Source organism: Lampetra planeri, chromosome 19 (assembly GCF_965212315.1).
Source record: "Lampetra planeri chromosome 19, kcLamPlan1.2.h2, whole genome shotgun sequence".
NCBI classification, from domain to species: domain Eukaryota; kingdom Metazoa; phylum Chordata; class Hyperoartia; order Petromyzontiformes; family Petromyzontidae; genus Lampetra; species Lampetra planeri.
The window spans coordinates 10,830,371-10,851,875 of NC_136125.1; the positions used below are offsets into that span (position 1 = coordinate 10,830,371).

At 46.9% G+C, this 21,505-nt stretch overlaps 1 protein-coding gene across 2 annotated transcripts in view; it reads right to left on the reverse strand.

Moving 5' to 3' along the window:
• Nucleotides 1-17,766: 17,766 nt before the first annotated feature.
• Nucleotides 17,767-21,505, reverse strand: part of LOC144724109 (homeobox protein CDX-2-like) — a 28,546-nt gene continuing 24,807 nt past the window's right edge. For both annotated transcript variants that reach the window (XM_078602991.1, XM_078602990.1), the window contains exon 3: nucleotides 17,767-18,357. In XM_078602991.1, the coding sequence (XP_078459117.1) occupies nucleotides 18,127-18,357 (231 nt within the window). In that variant the 3' untranslated portion in view covers nucleotides 17,767-18,126. The remainder of the gene's footprint in view (nucleotides 18,358-21,505) is intronic.

A 21,505-nucleotide genomic window follows, 5' to 3' on the forward strand; every position in this document is an offset into this window, starting at 1 on the left:
CACACGCTGGTGCCGGTCCTGCGCTTGAATCATTTTCTGCGTCATCACGTCTCGTCTGTTTACACACCGCGTTGTGTTTGTGTATTAGGTGACACGTTGACGCGATGGGATCTCCAAACGAAAGATGAAGCGGAGGAAACACCAACGACAACAGGAAAAACATCCGCGAGCAGGATAAACAGTGTATGTGGACTGCAGTGCGATATGGGTTGTTTATTTTGCACAGCAGTGGCGGGGCATCTCCAAGTAGAGAGAGTGTTCTCACAAATAATAGCAGGCAACGCAGCAACATTTAATCGAACAGGCGTGACCTCTGCTGATGACACTCACAAAGTCGAAACCGGTCAAAGGCTTGCTTTCTTATTTTATAAACAGTAAATGATTTTACGCAATAAGTGCTTAACACTAATAACAAGGCTCCGTCATTTAAACGGTATTCCATTACGGGTACCCGCTGGTAAATCCACGAGTGATGAATTCGGAATGCCCTTGTGCTGACGGTACGCGCACCGTGTTTATCTTTGACTCGTAGAGACGGCAGACATGTGTATTGAAGATCAAGATGTCATCAAAAGCCATCGCTGTTGATGCTCCCACACCTCGCCAGCGCCTTCTCCCCTCCGTCAGATCGCGCAGCTGCTGCAGAGCAGACAGACATGCGACTTCCAAGGCCATCTGGCCTTAGCTCTTCCTCCTGGTCCTGGAGCCGTGCAGACCATGCCAATGCCCTCTCTCGCCAACCCCCCCCCCCCACCACAAAATTAGCCCTCCCACGTGTACGTCGGTGTGTACGTAAGTTAGAGGGCGTTGGACTTCTTTCGCGCCGTACTAGCTCAACCGTGCTGACAGGAGGTGCGCGGAAGGACAACACACGTGTCAGACATTGATGTAAAGAGCACGATTTTGAAATGCTGAAAGTCACGGGGATTTTTTTTCGATGATATTTTGTGTGACGGAGCCGCGTTTTACACGCACGTAATGCGTATTGAATACATGTTGGAACACGTTTCTGATTAAAAATATATTTGTTTCAGTTCTAAAATGTCACGCGTCTTGTTATGGTATGTATATACAAACCGTATGGCTTAGTTCAACGGATACATCAGTAAATGATCAATGCGTGTTTTTTTGTCAATCCACTGCTGGATGAGGACACCTCCCCACGGCGTGACGATTTGCTTGACCCTAATCACGCCGCTCAGTGCGCGTTCGTGAAAACGTTTCGTAAATCACTCGCCACTGATGATAGCCATGGCCAGGAATCGAACTCGGGTCGCTGGTTTAGAGCAGCGGGCAAGCCACGGCACCCATCACCCTGTGCACACGTGAATACATTGCACGTGACAACACAATTCAGAATCACACGCCAGACGCAAGCTCTAAACATGTAATGGCATCTTGACATGCGAGGCATGCAGAAATTGTTATCCTCTACTGCATGAGACACATGTTTGCGCGGCCATCCGATTAAAAGAGGTAGAGGTGCAGCCCTGCAATAGCTAGCACACACCATTGCTAACAGAAGGACCTGCACCAGAAGGAGCTTAGGAAGGGCGTGCTACTTTGGGGCTTTCCATAAGTGACGTCACGCACCTAGGGAGGGGGGGGGGGTCAGACATTTGTGACGATGTGTGACGAGGGGGGGGGAGTTTGAGAAATGTGACGTCACATCAAAATGCGCAACTTTAAATACATATAGACAACACGTTCTACTTAATTAAATATACTTTTTAATAAATATTTTCTCCTACAACATCAGAGTGCAGCGCCACACTAAATACGCACTACAACGACAATAGTTTAAAGCGATTTGAAGCGTGTTTTATTTGGGGGGGGGGCAGAGCTTTGTGACGTCATATTTGAGGGGGGGTTTGACTTTTGGTGACGCCGTGTGACGAAGGGGGGGGGGGGCAAAAATCCTCCAAAATCGCGTGACGTCATTTATGGACGGCCCCTTTGGGATGTTTGGTAAATTCCACGTGTTTGGTCTCCGCCTCCACGCTGACCAGACGGTGGGAGTGTCACACTTTACCCCAACCCACTCGCGACATTCAAATCTACTGACTGCGGTGTATCCATTGATGCTGCATGGTGGACAGAGTCAGCGAGCTTGACGAAGCTTCTCCCGGTGTGGCAACTGCCGCGCCGGGAAAGGAAATCAAACTGGAGACCTCTTGAACGCAATTCCCATGTGATGACCAATCACACCACGTTATCTTCCTGTACGCCGGATCCACATTTGCGCGCGCAAATTAAGAGTGCTCACATTCAAATGAGAGTTCCTCTCCAGTAACATACCTTCTCGATATCTAATCTCACTGTGGTCACGGCTTGGCTCTTTGGCTATCAACGGACGAAACATCAACACGTGCAACAACCTTCACCCACTACCGCAATAGCGCCACCGTAGCATTGGCAGCCCGCGGTGAAATACATTCCCAGCGATCGCGACACACACGTCACGCCTCGTATCATTTGGCCGCATCTTCTTCTTCTTCTTTAGTGCTGCCTAACGGCGTGTGCGACTTCACGATGATATTGGTCCCGGTCTAGCACGGCGTGTAGAGTTTGTGCTGCTGTTGTTAATTGTAGCCATGTTTTGATGTTACTGAGCCATGTCGTTTTTGGCCGTCCTGGTCGTTTTTTCCCTTCGATTTTTCCTTCCAGGATTAGCTTTAATAGCTGGTATTTGTGGTCGTTTCGGGCAATGTGGCCTAGGTAGTAACACTTCCTGCTAATGATGGTCTTCAGCAGTTGCCTGTCAGTGCCCATATCTTGCAGAACTTGTGTATTGGTGGTTTTGGCTGTCCATGGGATTTTCAGCATTCTTCGATACAGCCACATCTCGAAAGCTTCGAGCCTTTTTGTTGCTGTTATTGTCAGTGTCCACGTCTCTACTCCGTACAGCAAAATTGACCAGATGTAACATTTCAGTGTGCGCAGTTTCAGTGATGTACTCAAGTTGCGGTCTGCAAGGAGTGTTTTCCATTTAATAAATGCTTGCCTTGCTTGTTCAATTCTGCTCTTGATTTCGACTTCATGGTTCAACTGATCGTCAATGAATACACCAAGGTATTTAAATCGGTGTACTTGTTCCAATTTTTCGCTGCCAAGCTTGATTGTTATTTCGCTTGTAGTTCGGCTGACCTTCATAACCTTTGTTTTCTTTTTATTAATTCGTAAGCCCCATATTTGACTCTCTGTGGCAACCTCGTCCAAGATTTGTTGTAGGTCTTGTTCCGAATCCGCCAGCAGTGCAGTGTCGTCGGCATACCTGATGTTGTTGATGTATTGTCCATTGACTTTAATACCAATGTTTTTATCTGCTAGTGTTCGATCAAAAATCTGCTCCGAGTAGATGTTGAAAAGACTGGGTGAAAGTGGGCAGCCTTGTCGTACACCTTTTTGTATTGGTGTTGGGTCTGTCAATTCGTTGTCATATCGGAGTTGGGCTGTTTGCTTCCAATAAAGAGCAATGATGAAGTTGATGTCGTTTTTATCTAGTCCCAGTTGTTTTAATAGAGCTGCTAGTCGGTCGTGGTCGACTGAGTCAAAGGCTTTCTCGTAATCTATGAAGCAGATGTACACTTCTTTCTGATGTTCGTAGCATCGCTGTAGTAGTATCTGTAGACAGAAGATTGCTTCTCTTGTGCCTAGTCCTTTGCAGAAGCCAAACTGTGTGTTCTTCAATGCATTTTCGCATGTGGAGCGTATGCGCTGTTGGATCACCTTCAGGAAGACTTTCAGCACGTGGCTCATCAAGCTTATCAGTCTGTAGTCCTCGCATTTCCGGCTTGTTGCTTTCTTTGGTATGGCCACAAAGATGGATTGTAGCCAGTCGGATGGAATTTTATTGCCATTGTATATTCGATTGTACCAATTAGTCAGTTGTCGTATGTTGTTACTGTCTAATAGTTTGAGCAATTCTACATGAATTGTGTCGGGCCCGCACGCTTTGCCTGACTTAGCTGTTTTGATTGCATGTTCTGCTTCTTAAGTTAAAATGTGTAGAGCGTCTTTCGACATCTGTTGGTCTTTTTCTGCAGATGTTCTCATGGCGCCATAGAGCTTGTGTATATAGTTTGTCCAGGTGTCCATTTTTTCTTGTTTATTTAGGATTGGTTGGTTGTTGTCCGCATACAAGGTAGCTGTTGGGGCTGGTCTGTAGATGTTACCAGCTTCTTTGAGCTTCTTGTGCAGAGTAAAATTGTCATGTTTTTTTAATTAGTTCTTCAATCTCGGTGCATTGTTCTTCCATCCACTTTTCTTTTGCCTGTCGGATTGCTTCTCTGATCTTCTGTTGCATTTGTTTGTACTTCTCCAAGTTGTTGTTTTTGTACATTCTTCGTTGGCCCATTAGATCGAGAATACAATGTGTCATCCATCGTTGTTTCTTTTTCGGTGGCTGATGTCCCAGCATGACTTCTGTTGTTTCTGTGATGCATTGTTTGAACGAGCGCCAGTACTCCTGAACATCTGCTGTTTCTGTTGTTATTGAGCGGATGCTATCGTTGAGATGTTGCTGTACTTGTCTTTTATCGGCGCTGTTCTTCAGTTTCTCCAGGTCTGCTCGTCTCGTCTTTGTACATTGTATTGATCGCAATTTGAGTCTTATTGTAGCTGTTACTGGGTTATGATCTGACGATATATCGGCTCCAGGGTAGGTTTTTGCTGTAATCACACTGGACTTAAACCTGATGTTAATTAGGATATAATCGATTTGGTTCCTGACGATGTTGTTGTCGGAGTCTTGCGGCGAGGTCCACGTGTACAGTCGTCGAGGTGGTAATTGGAACCACGTGTTAGCAATACTGAAACGTTCTTCTTGGCAGAATTGAACCAGTCTGTCGCCTCGTTCATTCCGTGTTCCTAGTCCGTGTTCTCCGACAATGTTCTGCATTCGACCGTGGCCAACCTTGGCGTTGAAATCGCCGAGGATTATTGATGTCTTGCTTCTTCAGCGGCTTCAGCGTGTTGGTTAGTTGCTCATAGAACGATTCGATTTCATGATCTTGTTTATCTGCTGTTGGAGCATAAACCTGTAGAATGTTCACGTTGACTTTGTTGCCTGCTAATTGTAGTAGTGCTATTCGTTCTGATACTGGGGTAAAGTTGTTGACTTTATTCGCTAATTTCTTGTGTACTATAAAGGCGACACCGTATGTTTGTTTGGTGTTTTCTTCTCCTCCGGAGCAGAAGATGTGGTGTTCGCTCGATATAAACTTTTTTGTTCCAGGCCATTTAGTTTCGCTTAGACCGATTATGTTGATTTTAAGTCGATACATTTCTTGTATGACATTGGCTAGTTTTCCTGCTTGAAGTAAACTTCTAACGTTCCAAGTTGCTACTTTGAAAGGGTTCTTTGACACAAGCTCGGAGATTCTTAGCACCCCTGTCCTATTTAAAGGACGCCGATACTCAGGGCCTTTGTTGATTTTGCTTGTCATCATTGAAGTTTTCAAGGGAGAAATAATCCAAGTAGTTTCCCGTTGCTTTCTTGGATCACCATTTATTTGAAAAGGTCATGTGGGGACCTTTCGAAACGGGTTTTGTCTGACGTCTCCACTGAAGTCTTCCCGCCTTGGGTGACCCTTCTGAGAGCACTAGGCTCTCGACGGTATAGCGATCAGCTTTTCAGACGTACACAAACTCTCTCGCCGCGTTGGATGATGTCTCTGCAGTCCTCTTTGAACGAGAGATCTTTGGTGCTAACGAGGCCACCACCCGGATATAGTAGCGCCGCGGTGACTAGGAGATGTTAACTACCTCGCCTGGTATGCAGGAGGTCGTAGGTTCGATCCCGACCCTGACGCCTGCTGCTGTATATTTGAAGTTTGCGTGTCTCTCTCTCTCTCTCATCATCATCACGGTGGCTAGGAGATGTTGACTACCTCGCCTGGTATGCAGGAGGTCGTAGGTTCGATCCCGACCCTGACGCCTGCTGCTGTATATTTGAAGTTTGCGTGTCTCTCTCTCTCTCATCATCATCACGGTGGCTAGGAGATGTTAACTACCTCGCCTGGTATGAAGGAGGTCGTGGGTTCGATCCCGACCCTGACGCCTGCTGCTGTATTTGGAGTTTGCGTGTTTCTCTCTCCCCATGGTCCCGTAGATTTTTCTCCGGGTCCTCCGGTTTTCCCCTCCACATTTAGAATCGACATGATTTTAGAGGGATTGGCTGCTAAAAATGTCCACATGGTAAGCTACCATCTGTGGTCAGCTCGCTTCTGAAAAAGAGTTGCTTAGCTCAGTGGACTTTACCTGGTCAAATGAAAGAATAGCTTCGTTTGAGAGATGCTGACACGGCGGTGTAGTGGTTATGACACTGGCATCGTCTTGCTACTCATAAGTCGCCTGTTCCATTTCCCAGCGCGTCGTTTGGGGCCGTCCATAAATGACGTCACGTATCTAGGGGGGGGGGGGGGTCAGACATTTGTGACGATGTGTGACGATGTGTGACGATGTGTGACGAGAGGGGGGGGGGGGGTTGAGAAAGGTGACGTCACGTAAAAATGCCCAACTTTAAATAAATATAGGCAAAACGTTCTACTTAATTAAATAGACGTTTTAATAAATGTTGATAACTAAATTTTCAGGGTATTTATTGGAAAAATGTGATGCGACAACTTGATAAGATGCACAGCCTACCAGCAGTTACTAATAATCATTTATCTCTAGATGTGACTGAAGATGTGCATTTTGACGATGTTCTAGAAGGGATAGAAATCTGGAAATTGGCACAAAAATACGACTTTCTGTGTACCGCGTGAGGTTAGTTAACATCTCCTATCCACCGTGGCACCACATACTCCCCTTCTCCCCCCCCCCCCGTCTCCCCCAGCCGTGGTCACCCACCTCCCCCACCTCCTCTCCAAACACCCCTAGCAACCGCCATCTCGACCCGTCGTCGCCGCGATCAAGGTGCGCTTTATGGGGACGCGATAAACGCTGGGCACGCCGGAGATTGCCCGGTGCCAAAGGGCAACGCGCAGGCAATGGGCGCGCGCGGAGCGGAGCGCCTGCACGGGCAAGGGAGTAGACACGGAGTGGCGAGTGACTTCTTCCTCTGCTGATGCTGCTGCTGCTGATGTGCGTGGTTTTGTTGTTGTTGTTGTCACTAAGCAACTCGAAGTTGAACGTTTCGGGCAATGACCCTTCTTCAGAGGAGGCGTGGGCTTTCACGTTGCCTCGCGGTAGAGGGTTCGCCTGCTTGGTTGGATATAGGTTCAGGGTTCGATTCCAGCGACAGCCCTGCTTAATGCGCCACGGTGCCGAGACGATAACTATCTCGCCTGGTATACAGGAGATCATGGGTTCCGATCCAGACCCTGACGCTTGTGTATATATAGAGTTTGTTCGTGCTCCCCGTGGTTGCGTGCATTTTATCTCCACATTTAGAAACATGCGTTTAGAATATCTGGCTGCTATAGATTTCCACATGGTAAGCCACTTGGTTGAGCTATCATTTGTGGCCAGGTCGCTTCTGTAATAGAGCTATTTAGCTCAGTGGGCCTTATGTGGTAAAATAAAAAAATGTTAGTGGGCATTACCTGGTAAAATAAAACAAAACATTATTTTAGTTTAGTGTTATATTGCGGGTGTTATAGCCACGATACTACTCTCCGTGCGCTTCACCATGGACGTTCTACATCCCGCGATGCCATCAGCAAGAGTAGACCATTGTGTGCCGGTGTCAGGGTAACATATTGCCAAACGTAATTAAAAACTACCCGCAAATTACTAAATTGGGACTACACATATCAATCATCGCCCCCCCCCTTACTGGCATAATAACACCCCCAGGTAACTCTTGCTAATGAGAATAATTTTCGTCTGCTGTGTTCTCACCTGGTTAAAATAAAATCAACTTGGTAGTGATGACTGTCACCCACTTCGTATGCGTGGTGGAGTTTCTCGGGTCCTCTGATTTCCTCCCAGATTACTTTGCTGATTTGCTAAATTGGCCTAGCACGCTCTTGAAAAAAAAAACGCGTCTCGATAATTGTGTCCGCTCGTGTGTGATGCGTTGGTGGCTCTTTTCTGCGTACTCGGTTTAATGGTATTGATCAAACATCCCAGTGCGGGGAGCCTCTTGAATATGAGTATTGAGACTCAGTGAGGCTTTTAAGGGTAACTAATTAGTGGCATAGTCTATTGCACGAAATGAAAGCCTATTACATACGTTTATTGGCATAAGATCGTGTGAATGACAGATTTGGCGATGTTTTTGTTCCTTATCTGCGGGCATATAACGATGTATTGATTCGTCGATTATAATGTGATGCAAGAACCCATATTTCATGGTGTATGCAATTGATGTACAAATGATTGGCTCATACGCCATCGAGGCTAGCGGAACGAATAAAACTGGGCAACTAGACGAATCAAACGATGATTAACACAAAACGAGACGAAACGATGGTAATTATTGAATCGAATCGTGACCCAACACGCGGGAATTCACAGAATCGCTCTGCCCACGGGGACAGCTGCCAATGGGGGTGCTCTTTCAAAGGGTTGAGATGAGACTTATTTCACACACTCTGAGGCGGCTCGGCGTATAGGAGGGCGCTACACACATATATATATACAAACAAATAATGATCATTAACCTCCAACACCAAAATAATGGCTATGCAGTAAGTTATTACGAGTAGAGAAATTACGCTCGAACTAATGTCATTAAAATAATCACGGAGTGGCAGCCACGTGAAGAGAGGGGACATTCCACATTCAGGCATCTGTGGCAAAGAGCTTCACAGCTCTCCGGATTCCTCCTGCAGTCTCAATCAAGATTCTGAGACGAAATAGACGGCGATCTACATCGGCTCGTGCTGGAGGCAAACTCGCTGGCCGATGCCGACATCGGCCCCGTGGGTGGGTCAGTCGTCATCGTGGGATGGTGAGCGGTTGGCAACGGGGCTTTTTTCATCCAGCAGTAGAACTGATGATTGATTGACCGACCGCGGTTAATGATGAGGGCATTAAAATTAACTGCGGCCTCCCATAAATAATGTATCGTGCACTACACCCCGCGTCCGCGAGCGGCCTCGGCTTTTGTTGTGAGCCGCGCTGTCTAATTATACCGTCCATTAACGCCTCTAATGCGCCGCGCGATTTTCCACTTGTGGCCGCGCGCGTTCACTCACTCGCTCACACGCGTGCCCCCCCCCCACCTCCCCCGCGTTACTTCACTTAAATCGATACTCGACACGAGACGCGGAGGAGCCCTCCGCGCGCGCACGTAACGCGAGCGAGGACCGCTGGTAGTAGCGCTACGGGGTGCTGTATTCCACGCGCGCAAGCAAAAGCCTCGGCGTTGGGATCATTAGCAACTAACCGGTGCTCTGCAATAAATAGCGCACCAATTATTCCCCGGGCGGACAATCGTCGAGAGGCTTTATGTTATTAGTATAGCGGCGGCTTTGGGAGAGTGGCTGGGTGGCGCAGTGGTTAGCGCACTGCGCTTATCCGTGAGCCCTGCCACCTGAGTTCAAATTCAGGCCACGGTTGTTCGGTCTGACTCGACGTGGACGAAGCGCTGTTCTGCTCGATCGAGAGCAACGAGGCGTTGCTCGTGTCTTGTTTATGACAGCCCTGAGCCAGTGGTGGAAAATCCACGTTTCTACGACAGGGGTAGAGTCCATCCGTAGGACGACGACCACTGTTGACGCGGCCACGAAGTGCTGCTGCTTGTATCGAACCCGAACGGATGATGGGCTGAGTCAACCCCCCCCTCCCCCAAACCGGGATTTGAACTCGAGTTGAACTCGACTCGTGCCAATTGCTGCTGGGCCCACGTGAGTGAAATTTTAGTTAATCCGTGGACCCCCCCCCCCTCTTCGCCAACACGCAGTGACCGGCGTGGTTTAGTATGGACAAGCAATTCCCATGACTGACACGCATTCGGGAAGATTTCATCCAGCAGTGGATTGACCAAGAACTATATTCTTTGGGTCTTTCGGTAAAGTCACGTAGATAGGTTAAAAAGAAAATAACAAGAAAAATAGTTTTTCGTTTATTTTATATAAACTTTCGCTAATGGAGTCAACAACAATGATACAAACGAGACGGAATGAACGAGAAACGATGCCAATGGGACAAAGAAACAAATCTTGTGCTTACAGAATCGTCACCAGAATCGTGACCATCGCACGTTCGTGTTGGAGGAGGTGTGAGTCGGTACATCCCTTACGAGTTAATGTAAACCCGACTTTTGTTTTCGCTTCAGCTAAAGTAAGAAACGACGTTTCGGCCCACGGGGCTATTGATTTTCTACGTGTCTATTTGACGCCAACGAATGCGTTCGCCTCGTGGATGGAGCGATGAAATCGCCTCGCGTGCAGCTACTTGGGGGATCGCTGTCTCGCAGGACCGCGAGGAACGACGATGACTTGGGGGAGTCCTTCATCCAGCAGTGGATCGATCATGCCCGATGACGCGATGCGGATGTGCGCATGCGCGGTTCAAAATCGACACGATTCGCGAGTGACTCATCACACGGTCAGCATCGTACGGAAAACATCTTTATTTTAAAGGGCTCGTGTATACGTTGCTTACAGAAAGCTCTCTCGCTGTGTATACCGTGAATAGTGCACATGATGAGAGGTAAGACGCGACACCGCGGCGACAGGCCGACTCCTCCCTAAGGCCGACAGATGTCACAGCAGCAAGCGCGCTGTGTACACGTGCGCTGTCTGCCAGGGGCGGGGAAGCCTTCTCCTTACTGAGGACCGCGTATTGCCTCCTCTCCCCACCCCCACCCCCCGAGTATCCGATCAGTGCGGCTACGATGCTTGCACGCGTGCAGATAAGTATATCGTGCGCGGGACGTTTCAAATCGACAGGGCGTCACGTTGGCGTGTACGCCGAGATCACCACGTCTTCGCTTAGCATGCAAAGACGTCCCATTGCGTGCATCGTATTCAGCAACAATCAAACACTAAACACGACAGCCCGCAAACATGTCCGCTCTGTATATGTTCACAACGGTTGATGCAGCTTGCTGTGCAATGGATAGGCATACGCAACGTGAATCCGATGCAACCGATTGACGCCGTGTCCTTGTACCACATGTGGATCATATTGTCCAATAAGACATTGCACGAAACATTTCGTCTGTATACCGTACGTGGCGGAGCGGTGGCGCAGTGGTGAGCGCACTGCGTTATTAACCCGGCGACTTGAGTGCGATTCCTGGACTTGGGCGACATCAGTGGCGAGTGACGTATGACCCAGGCCTGGACCCTCCGACACCACCCCTTGAGTAACCCACACTCGCCAGCGTGGTGAAGTATGGTCAAACAACTTCGTACGTACGCACGTTGAACTTATTTCGAACCGTACGTCGACAACCGTGCGAATCGGAGGTGCGGGGGAAGGGCAACAACCTAAACACACAAACTCCCCTTGAGCGACGCAGCGTGGGGAGGCCTTCATCCAGCAGTGGACTGGCAAAGAGCCGGAAATTATAACTATTATTTATATACTCCAAGTAGTCTTTAGTGAATATATCATCATCATCTCCATCATCAGCATCAACAATAGCTGCAAGTTTTACAGTGTTCACGACTTGCACATAATACCGCCCATGCAATTATTTGTCTGGGACTAAAATAAACATTTAAAAAAAACCTCTCTGCGTTTGTCCAGTAGTTGTGTTCATCTTTAAGAGTAATGTGATACTGTCTGCGATTGTCGGAAACGGGTTCAGAGACTAAAAATCATTTCACGTACCAAGGGAATAACTTCCACCAGCCGGGGTCCACGCCTTAGCGAAATCGTCGTAACCGAACCTTTGCCTGCGACCGCTTTGTCCACAGCTGAGCGAGCAGTTGCGCGCGGACAATTAAATTTTCGCAGCGCATTCGGGCCTTCTAACAACCGAATCGGAGTTCGCAAAACGTGCCGCACGCAGTGGTTGCAACACCTTTACGGCAAATTGCTTCAGACTCGGGTCCCGCCTCTACTGCGAGCGACTAAATTGCAGACACGTCCACGTGTACGCAATCTAGTTGCGTGCAACTGATCGCTCGTGTGTGGACCCGGCTTTTATAAACCAGTGTATACCCGCAAAGTGCGGTGACGATAACGTCCCTCACCAGCAAAGCGTATAGCGAACAACAGCAAGAACAACATCCTCATCATCATCATCAATATAACGCGACCGACGGCGCTGTACAAATAATAATTACAGTGTATTTGTAAACAAGTCTAAAAACAGATTGGTTAAAATCCTACGCCTTTTGGACAATTAAAAATACCCGTAATGTTGTTTATAGAATTATCGACCCGAATGATATCTTCGCTATCGGCGTGGAGAAAATAACAGGTGCCTCATACAGCAGTGCATTGATAAGGAGCCGCACATTCGCACGGACATACAGAGGATCCATGCGCGGCTGTCGAGAGGTACTCTCACTACGTGAGCACCTGAGTTTGATCCCTGGCCGCGGCTCATTCGTGAGTGACCTGTGAACCGCTCTCTCAGGCCCCTCCCACCCCATCACCTCCCCTTAGGTGACGTGACGAGGTGATGATGTCACAACGACGCCTGTGCCAGGCTAGGTGCACTGCAAGGCCACGTGACGTGTGGAAGGCTCGCTGGCGCGCAGGCCACGAGACAGACCCAGCAGGTGCCATGTGTTGACTGACTGAGATGACTGGCAGATGCACCACCTGTGCGCCCTGCCGTGGCCGGCTCGTTGCGTGTGAGCCACCTGGGGCTTTGTGTGGAGCGACAGACCAGGCGGCTTGCACGCAGCGTTACGGAGGCGATGACATGATAACGTTTGCTCCACCGTGCCAAGTGTGGTCAAGCAACCCCTATGGCCAACACCACGTTGGGGACAGCGGGATTAAACAGAGGCAAAAATATGTAATCATACCGGAGGAATCCGATGAGCTATAACATATTTTTTTCACAGATGTCACGTCCAATAAACGATATTGGTATTGGCCTATATACGTGCATATTATGCTTGTAATTGATACCGATAAACATTCATATATCTTCCAAATAACGGCTACTAATTGAGGGCATAGCTAGTGGACTATATCCAGCGATATAGAAACTCAGTTCACTGACGTTCTCTCAGTAAATCACTCAACGGGCTGCAATGATACAGTGCGATCCAGTTATAGCTACCCCACCGATTCATAATGACCCTCTTTTTCAACATGTTATCAACAGGTGACTGAACATTGCGAAAGTGATGGCTCCATACATCACGGAGGGGACTCTAAAATATGTATCACGTATAGTGTGATTGGTGGGAGACACGTAGAGGCTTCGAAATAAGAATAATTCTTCATATCATATTCTTTATTCTTTTGGTAAAGTCACTTAGAAGGGAAATAATAAAATAAAATAAATAAAACATAATAAGATCAAATTCTCACGACGTTTCGGCCACAACGCAAGCAGCCGACTTTTCGGTAAGTCACGTTGTGGTCGAAACGTCGTGAGAATTTTATCTTATTATGTTTAATTAATATTATTTTATTATTTCCCTTCTACGTTACTTTACCAAAAGAACCAAGAATATGAATCCATGCAGTCAAGAAAGCTTTAAATCGAAAAAAATAAATCTTCATATAATTTCAGTGGGGTATATATACACACATGCTTCACCCCTGTATATGGGCTTGTAGCAGTTGAGATACATCAATTAATCGCATTTCCCATGTAATATACCGTTCTGTTTTTAATAGTTAAAAGTATGTTAGACGCAACGGGACTTGAGCAAGTAATTCGAAGGAGCAGCAGCAGTTGGCCGATAACCTGTGTTTGTAAAAGTCTGAAATCGACATACTGTACACTGACACACACATATATGTACCCTATATACATTATATAACTTACTGCGTCCAATTCTCAACGCAATTCAGTTAGTTTGAAACGTACATTGTGATATTATTAAAGGAACAAAACCACTGGCTCTATAGGGCCGTGGTTACTCTCTCAAGCAAGATAACCTGTATACATTGACGTATATTTATAGGCCTATGTAAATTGTATTATTTTTTTATTGTAAAAGACGTTTTGTACGTGCATATAATATTCACCGGTATATATATGTATATACATGCGAGTTTAAAAATTGCTGTGACCGATGTTGATGTTGATTGCTTAATCGGTTTTTTTTTGGTCTTTTGTTACATTTTCAAAAGTTAACATCGAATAATTGTATCTTTAGTGGGACATTACAATAAAGTTTTGCCATGTTGTTGTACATAAAGCAACGCGTTTTTTTTAAAGTTCTGTTTAATTGACGTTGTTTCGCATAAAACAATGCAACATTCTTCGTATTATATATATATATTTTCCCATGTGAAAACAGAACAGCCAAGGGACGTTTGATATTTTTTCATTGTAAGATAACAAAATACCTGGGACTTTTTATCATCATCATCATCACCTTTGCCACGTAAGTAGATTCACGTGATTTTGATGATACACTTATGTTACTTTAAAATGTATTCGGATGTCCGTGTTTAAGGTTCACAATTGGGCTGCAACGGGAATGCGAGCCATATTCTATACAGGGTGGCCAAAAAGTCAAGACACATGGATATTTCATTTATTTTAAACACTGGCATTATAACACAGTAATTATTTATTCTTTAATTGAATATTGCATCTATTATCGTTATTAATATCTGATTTTCTTCTTATTCCTTTTCAGATGACATACAAATTTAAAGAAAATGTACGAAAGACGAAATGTTTTATATAAGCTAAAGAAGGCAGCTGAAATCTTTAAAAAATGTCCTACATTAATTTCCAACGATAATTCATGCACGCATGCATTCATATAAATTCAAGTCAGTTTGAACATTACTTTAAGTAAATTAAATCACCCGATGCGACGTGCGAAAATAAACATCATAACGCTATGTGTCCTGACTTTTGGCCCACCCTGCATTTCTCTCTTGAGACTGGGCAGTGAGTGCGGTGGTCCGTGTGTCCTATGCGTTACCCAGTGTCCTATTGAGCACTTTAAAATACAAACAAGCAAAATACCTCAGGAGTGGATGGTGTTCGGAGCGCGTGCCTTACAACCAGGGATTTAATTATAGCTGGAGTTGTGCGCGGGGGAGGGGAGGGGGAAAGTGAGGGGGGTTGGAGGGAGATGATGGGGCTGAGCTCCGGAAAATATTTCTCCTCCAGGAGAAGGTGGGGAGGGGGGGGGGCAGTGGGGGGGGGGGGGTCACCTGGATATATTCTGTGAGAAATTAAACCCTGCGTTACAGCAACGTCCAACAGAAACTAACGCGAGAGACACCGAAAATAGATCAACAACTGATTTGCGTAATGTTTCAATGAGCCTCGTGTTGTCGTTCTTGTCGGCATGCCTTATTGTACGTCGCACATACCTGCGTTGTTTTCGAACTGCTTTTTGTGTTTAGTTTGTTGTCCTTCCCCCGCACCTCCGATTAACACGGTTGGCTAAATACGGTGCAAAAGAAGTTCAACATACATTCAACTATTTTTTTTATTTTACCACATAGGGCCCACTGAGCTATACAGCTTTTATTCAGAAGCAACCTGGCCACAAATGATAGTTCAATGAAGTGGCTGATCACGTGCAAATTTACAGCAGCCAAATCCTCTCAACGCATGGTTCTAAATGTGTAGAGAAAAATCCGAGGACCCGAAGAGAAATCCACTCGACCACGGGGAGAGAGACACGCAAACTCCAAATATACAGCAGGCGTCAGGGTCGGGATGGAACCCACGACTCCAAGTATAGCAGGCGAGCCACTTTTCTGCATGCTCTTGTAACTCAAGTCTTACATTCGCTCTCAATGGGCCCTCTCACCTGGTTGGAGCTGAGGTTCTGTCAGTTAATAACCATCTGCCGAAGCTTTCTAAAGGGCATCTGTCACTGTCCACATGCTCAGCGATAAAGAAAAAAGGTCTTGGCCACAAGGCGAGTGCGTGCGCGTGTCACAGACGTCGCATGCAGTCGAGCAAATCAGTTGTTTTGTCAGACGTTTAAATATTTAACCGAATGAGAGAGAGAGAGAAAAAAAAGACTTTTACAACCACAGCCTCTTGGGTCTCAACAGCGGAGTGGATGGGAGGGAGGCTGCATGACGTCGATGCATGTCTTCATCTTGTAAACAAAACAAAAATGATGAGTTCAGCTCTGTTTCTCCACGTAGTAGAATTTATAGATATATAACGTTTTGCTTTTTCGTTCATCGGCCAAACAATCATCCTTCGCGACCCACGTTATCCGGTATCGTTTGGTCGAACATGCCATGACTGGACTGGATTCGACCTTTTGGATCTTATCAGCAGGGCGAAGATAACTTTACACGTAATAGTGGTTGGATTTATTGGCACGGTACTCGTATATATTTAGTTTTACTGTTAGTCACTGAGGCTCTAAGTATTTATCTTAAATAGGTACGCGATTATTATTGGCCTCTATCAAGATTATTCTGGACTGTGCTCCAATTTGCATGACATTTTCAGGATAAGTAATTTAACTTGGGAGTGGAGCAGTATAAGCCCGGGCAAACCTGAGTTCGATTCCTGGCCACGGCTAACACATAATTGACGAGTTGACACCATCACTGGTCCCTTTAACCCATCGTCGTTGATCAGCGTGGAGAAATATGGTCAAACAACCCCGATAACCGACATCATTAGTGTGGATTGACAAGGCGCTGAAAGAAAATGACCATAATTATTTAACAATGATGTATTACTTCGCTTGTTTGTTACAAAAAGAAAATATTCATAAAAGGTTTCTAGCCTCCACGGACTGTGAGGTCATCCACCTATTTATCTTGACGAGTGTGTTGAATTGTTTCGTGGTTATTTATCTCAATTAAAGTTTGCATGACTTGGCAAAGGCAACTCTCGCGCGTGACCGCTGTGCAATTTTTAAGCCATCAGTCAAAAGTTGTTAGTGCTTCCAAGGTGGTCATTTTTCAAGCGAAGCTTCCAGCCATCCATATAACCATTATACCACGTAACCATCATCTTAGTTCGTCTGGTATTGATCTGCACGTGCAGATGGGTAGACGTGGATCAGTATAAAGTCGTCTAGACTGCCTCTCTTGTCTGCAGCAGACAGCACTTTACTCTTACAGCCACATCTTCCATTTTTAAAGGATGGCCCTAAATATATAAAATGATCAATCAAGGTACGGGGGCTATTGCAGAGGCCTATACTGTAATGTTAATTATGTATAACGAGAGGTAACGAAAGAGAAAAAAAGAGCGTTCCGTCTCTGATGGCCGGAGCACTACTCGGCTATTTATAGAAACGAGTCATCATGCAGCTGTGCAACATCGACAGGGAAAGCTGTATTCACAGGTCAAACGTCACCACGTGGGTGTCTGTTAGAACTCCTCTTATCCACAACCATATTACTCGCGACTCCTCCAATCCGTGAGCCATTGGGTCCATGAATCACTCCTATCATCCACGGCACCGATTCTTCCTATTATCCGCTCTAATCTAGAATATGTTCGCGCATAATAGGATCCGCGATGTTCACCCCCCCCTCCCCACCCCCGTCACGTTACAGCAGATAAGAAGAGCTCTATTCCGTTATTTGCTATGATTAACCAAACCACGTGCTCTCAAAAACGAGCAGAACAAACCAAACAAGCAAGCATTAAAACACACACACGCAGCTATACATTTACAACGCTCTTCGTCAAAGGAAATGCATGAAGTCACAAAAGTTGCGTGGTGCCCCCCCCCCCCCTCCACAGGCCCCCCCCCCCATCCAAATCCCCCCTCCCCCACCCCCCATTTATTTTTGTTAAATTTCCTGGGAGGTGCACCAAAACACACACACACACACGAGGAGCCGCCACTTGGCCCTGGCAGTGATTCTCTCACACGACCAGAGGAGTCGTCTGGAGCCGTCCATCACCTGCTTGTGTCTGTACCTCGCCAACGGGGGTGACTGACTCGCGTGATCCGTACGCCGCGCTGGGCGCCTTCCCAGGTAGTTCGATTCTCTTCCCGTCGCCGCCTTGTGCGCGCGCGTGCGTGCGTGTGGTACAGCGTCTTTGCTGCCGCTGTCGCGGAGATTCTTTGCGTGCGTTTATATATTTAGAGCGAGCGAGCGGGCGGGAGTGGTGCGTCCGCGTTGTTATCGCTGCACCGTCTCGATGTTGACCACGTGCACGTCGTTCATGCCCGGCACGGACACCAGAGAATCGGGATCGTGCAGCGTGCCATCGTGACCCGTCACGATCGCCGTTTGGATCACCGACTGCTGCTGCTGCTGGTGCTGCTGCTGCTGTTGATGTTGCTGCTGCTGCAGCTGCTTCTTGATCAACTTCCTCTCCTTCGCCCTTCGGTTCTGGAACCAGATTTTGACCTGCGCGTGTGCGACAGGGAGAACGGCGAGATAGGTGAGCGGTGCTGTGGATACCGGGAACGGGGAGCAGCCGGAACGCTTCGAAATCCGATATTGTGACAAAGGGCTTGAGGGGCTTGCAGTTTTGGAATGGAGCAAACAACTCAGTCAAATGATGGCACGAATCATAATTGGCCAGTCAACCGGCCGCTTGTACTCGCCATACCAATGACCCAAACACTAAACGAAAGCTATTTTTATTTGAGCAGGTAAGGCCCGCTGAGCTGTATAGCTATTTTTCAGAAGCGACCTCGCCACAAATGATAGCTCAACAAAGTGGCTCATCGTGTGGAAATGTATAGCAGCTAAATACTCGAAAGGTATGTTTCTAAATGAAAAATCCACACGACCATGGGGAGAACATTCACACTCCAAATATACAGGCTGATCAATGACCCGAACATTAATTGACCAGTCAGCCAGCCACTAATATTATCACTACCCCTTAACCAATTAGCTAAGTAGCCATTATAACTAACCCAACCAACGACCATCACTTTACTCCTAACACATAACCAAACCGGTCGCTAGTACGAGCCCTCCCTGTGATGTTAATCCGAACCAAATATCCACCCAACCATTATTAGCACTCGCTCTCCCTCTGACCATCATCCCTAACTTTACCCTCCTAGCCAATCGAGTAACGGTGCTCCTCCTTCCCACTGCCTTCGAACGCGACCGTGATCGCTTCAGCCAGGGAGTGCCCTTTCATTTGTCGATCGCTGTGCAGTGTTGCCAGCCAGCAGTGAGAACGTATGGCTGACGACAATTAAAACCTAAGCACATGTATACACTGGGCTACGTGACACATGCCATTGGCGAGTCATTTATAGATACCCCACTGGCTTCCAAAGGTTTTCCAATCCATTCAACAGGTGCTGTCGAAAACCTCACATTTACGCATCATGGGATGGTTGTCGGCTGCGTCGGACGAAGCGTGCAACGATCATTCACGTGGCTTGAGATCGGTGTGCAGACGCTTAGAGCAGTGGTCTCTGAACTTGTTGGGTATGCCCCCCCCACGCCCCCGCCAAATCAACACCACTGGTCCCCCCCCAATCTCTCCCCCAGGTTACCGAGGCTACAATCCACAGATGATAGAGCACGCGCACGCAGACCCCTACAGTCAACGCGGTGTTTTGCAAGGCATCTGTTTCGCGTTGTATCCGTGCAGCTGACGTTCCCCGGTCACGTTCGCGATGATGCCACCCTGGAGGGTGTCCGTGCCGTGGCCTGCCTCCCAGCGGACAGGCTTTGCCACGGATTGACGGGAAAGCGTTGATGGATGCCAAGGCTTATACGATGAGAAAACAACGAATGTTCTACCCTATAAATACCTGTCTATTGTTTTAGTGGGGCATCTATAAATGGATCTGCCAGTGTGCACACACACACACACATATATGTACACACACACATATATATGTACACACACAGGCGCGCCAGTGTTAATTTCTCCCAACGGGAGAGAGCCGCAGTAATAAAAAAACAGAGACGCCCCGTGGCCTGTTGTGCCCTCGAATGGGATAAATCATGCGGCCAATGCGTTTTTGGTATCGCGGCTGACAATAGCTTAATTGTGTAAAGATTAACCATAACGGGAGTCGAGCGACACGTGGGAGTCGGGCGGGGCGAGCGTGACGGCGGGCACGTTTTAATCCGTGCCACGGGAGGTACAATCTGCGAGGTGAGATCACACTGAACACAAAGGAACAACAACAACAACATCGACATCGAGGACAAAGGCAGAGCAGCAGAGTGGCAAATCAATGCTCGTTGCAACGTCTCTGAGCAGGCGTGAGCATTCGGAGACGCCCTCACCCACACGATTGGGCCGCTGGAAGCGTGCCAGCACGTGGGTCAATATTCGGAAGCCACTGGAGCGATGCACTTTTAAATCATCTACATTGAAAATTAATTTCTTTAAAACTGCGTTTTGTGTTTAGTTTGTTGTCCTCCTCCCCGACCCCACCCCGCGCACCTCCGATTAGCGTGGTCGGCTTCGTACGGTGCGAAAGAAGTTCAACGTACGCAACGTATGGTGGTTTAATTTCGATTTAAAGCTTTCGTGACTGCAGGGATTCATCTTCTTGGTTCTTTCGGTAAAGTCTCGTAGAAGGGAAATAATAAAATAATAAAAATAAAACATAATAAAATAATTCTCACGACGTTTCAGACGCTGTCTTTCCGACACACCTGTTCTTCACCTGAGGACGGCTGCTTGCGTTGTGGCCGAAACGTCGTGAGAATTATTTTATTATGTTTTATTTGTATTATTTGATTATTTCCCTTCTACGTGACTTTACCGACAGAACCAAGAAGATGTATGATGGTTTATCGGTGAAGGAAAGGGACAAGGCGCAGCCCTGCAATGTCTCGCTCACGTCACTGCTGGTGGAAGGGCCTCCGCCAAAGGGAGCTCGAGACAGCCCCCTTCCAGACGGCGGTTTTGGTCTACTCGGCCACGGCGGGGAGACGCGCTGGAAGAGGTGGGGAGTATAATAAAAATAGGGGTTTCCCCATATTCTTAGTTTTTTCGCTAAAGTCACGTAGGTAAAAAATTTAAATTTAAATTAATGAAAGTAAAATAAAAATAAAATAAAATCACGACGTTTCGGAGGCAACACAAGCTTCCGTCTTCAGGTGGAACCGTCACAGCACGATAGCTGTATCAAGTAAGATACAGCTATCGTGCTATAAAGTTACCTACGTGACTTTACCGAAAAAACTAAGAATATGAATCCTTGCAGTCACGATAGCTTCAAATCTAGGGGTTTTCCCCTTTTTTCTAGCAACAAAACTGAAACCTTTTAACAAGGATTCACGTCTGCATTAACCACAATACCTGCAGTCAAATGCAAACAAAAAAACACACTATGATAATATATGCATTGTCCTTGAAACTGAATGGTCCACACCCAGGGACGGCTTTCTTTTGAGCCTCGACCCAATTGGTGCTCGACCAGAGGACGCCAAAAGGCGTACAGCTCAAATACAATGCACTGTCAAAGTAATGAGGGCTCGGGGTGAGCATCTATATCATTGGACCTCCTTTGCCAGTACCAAAATATAATAATAGGGTTTTTCCATTTTTTTCTGGCAACAAACC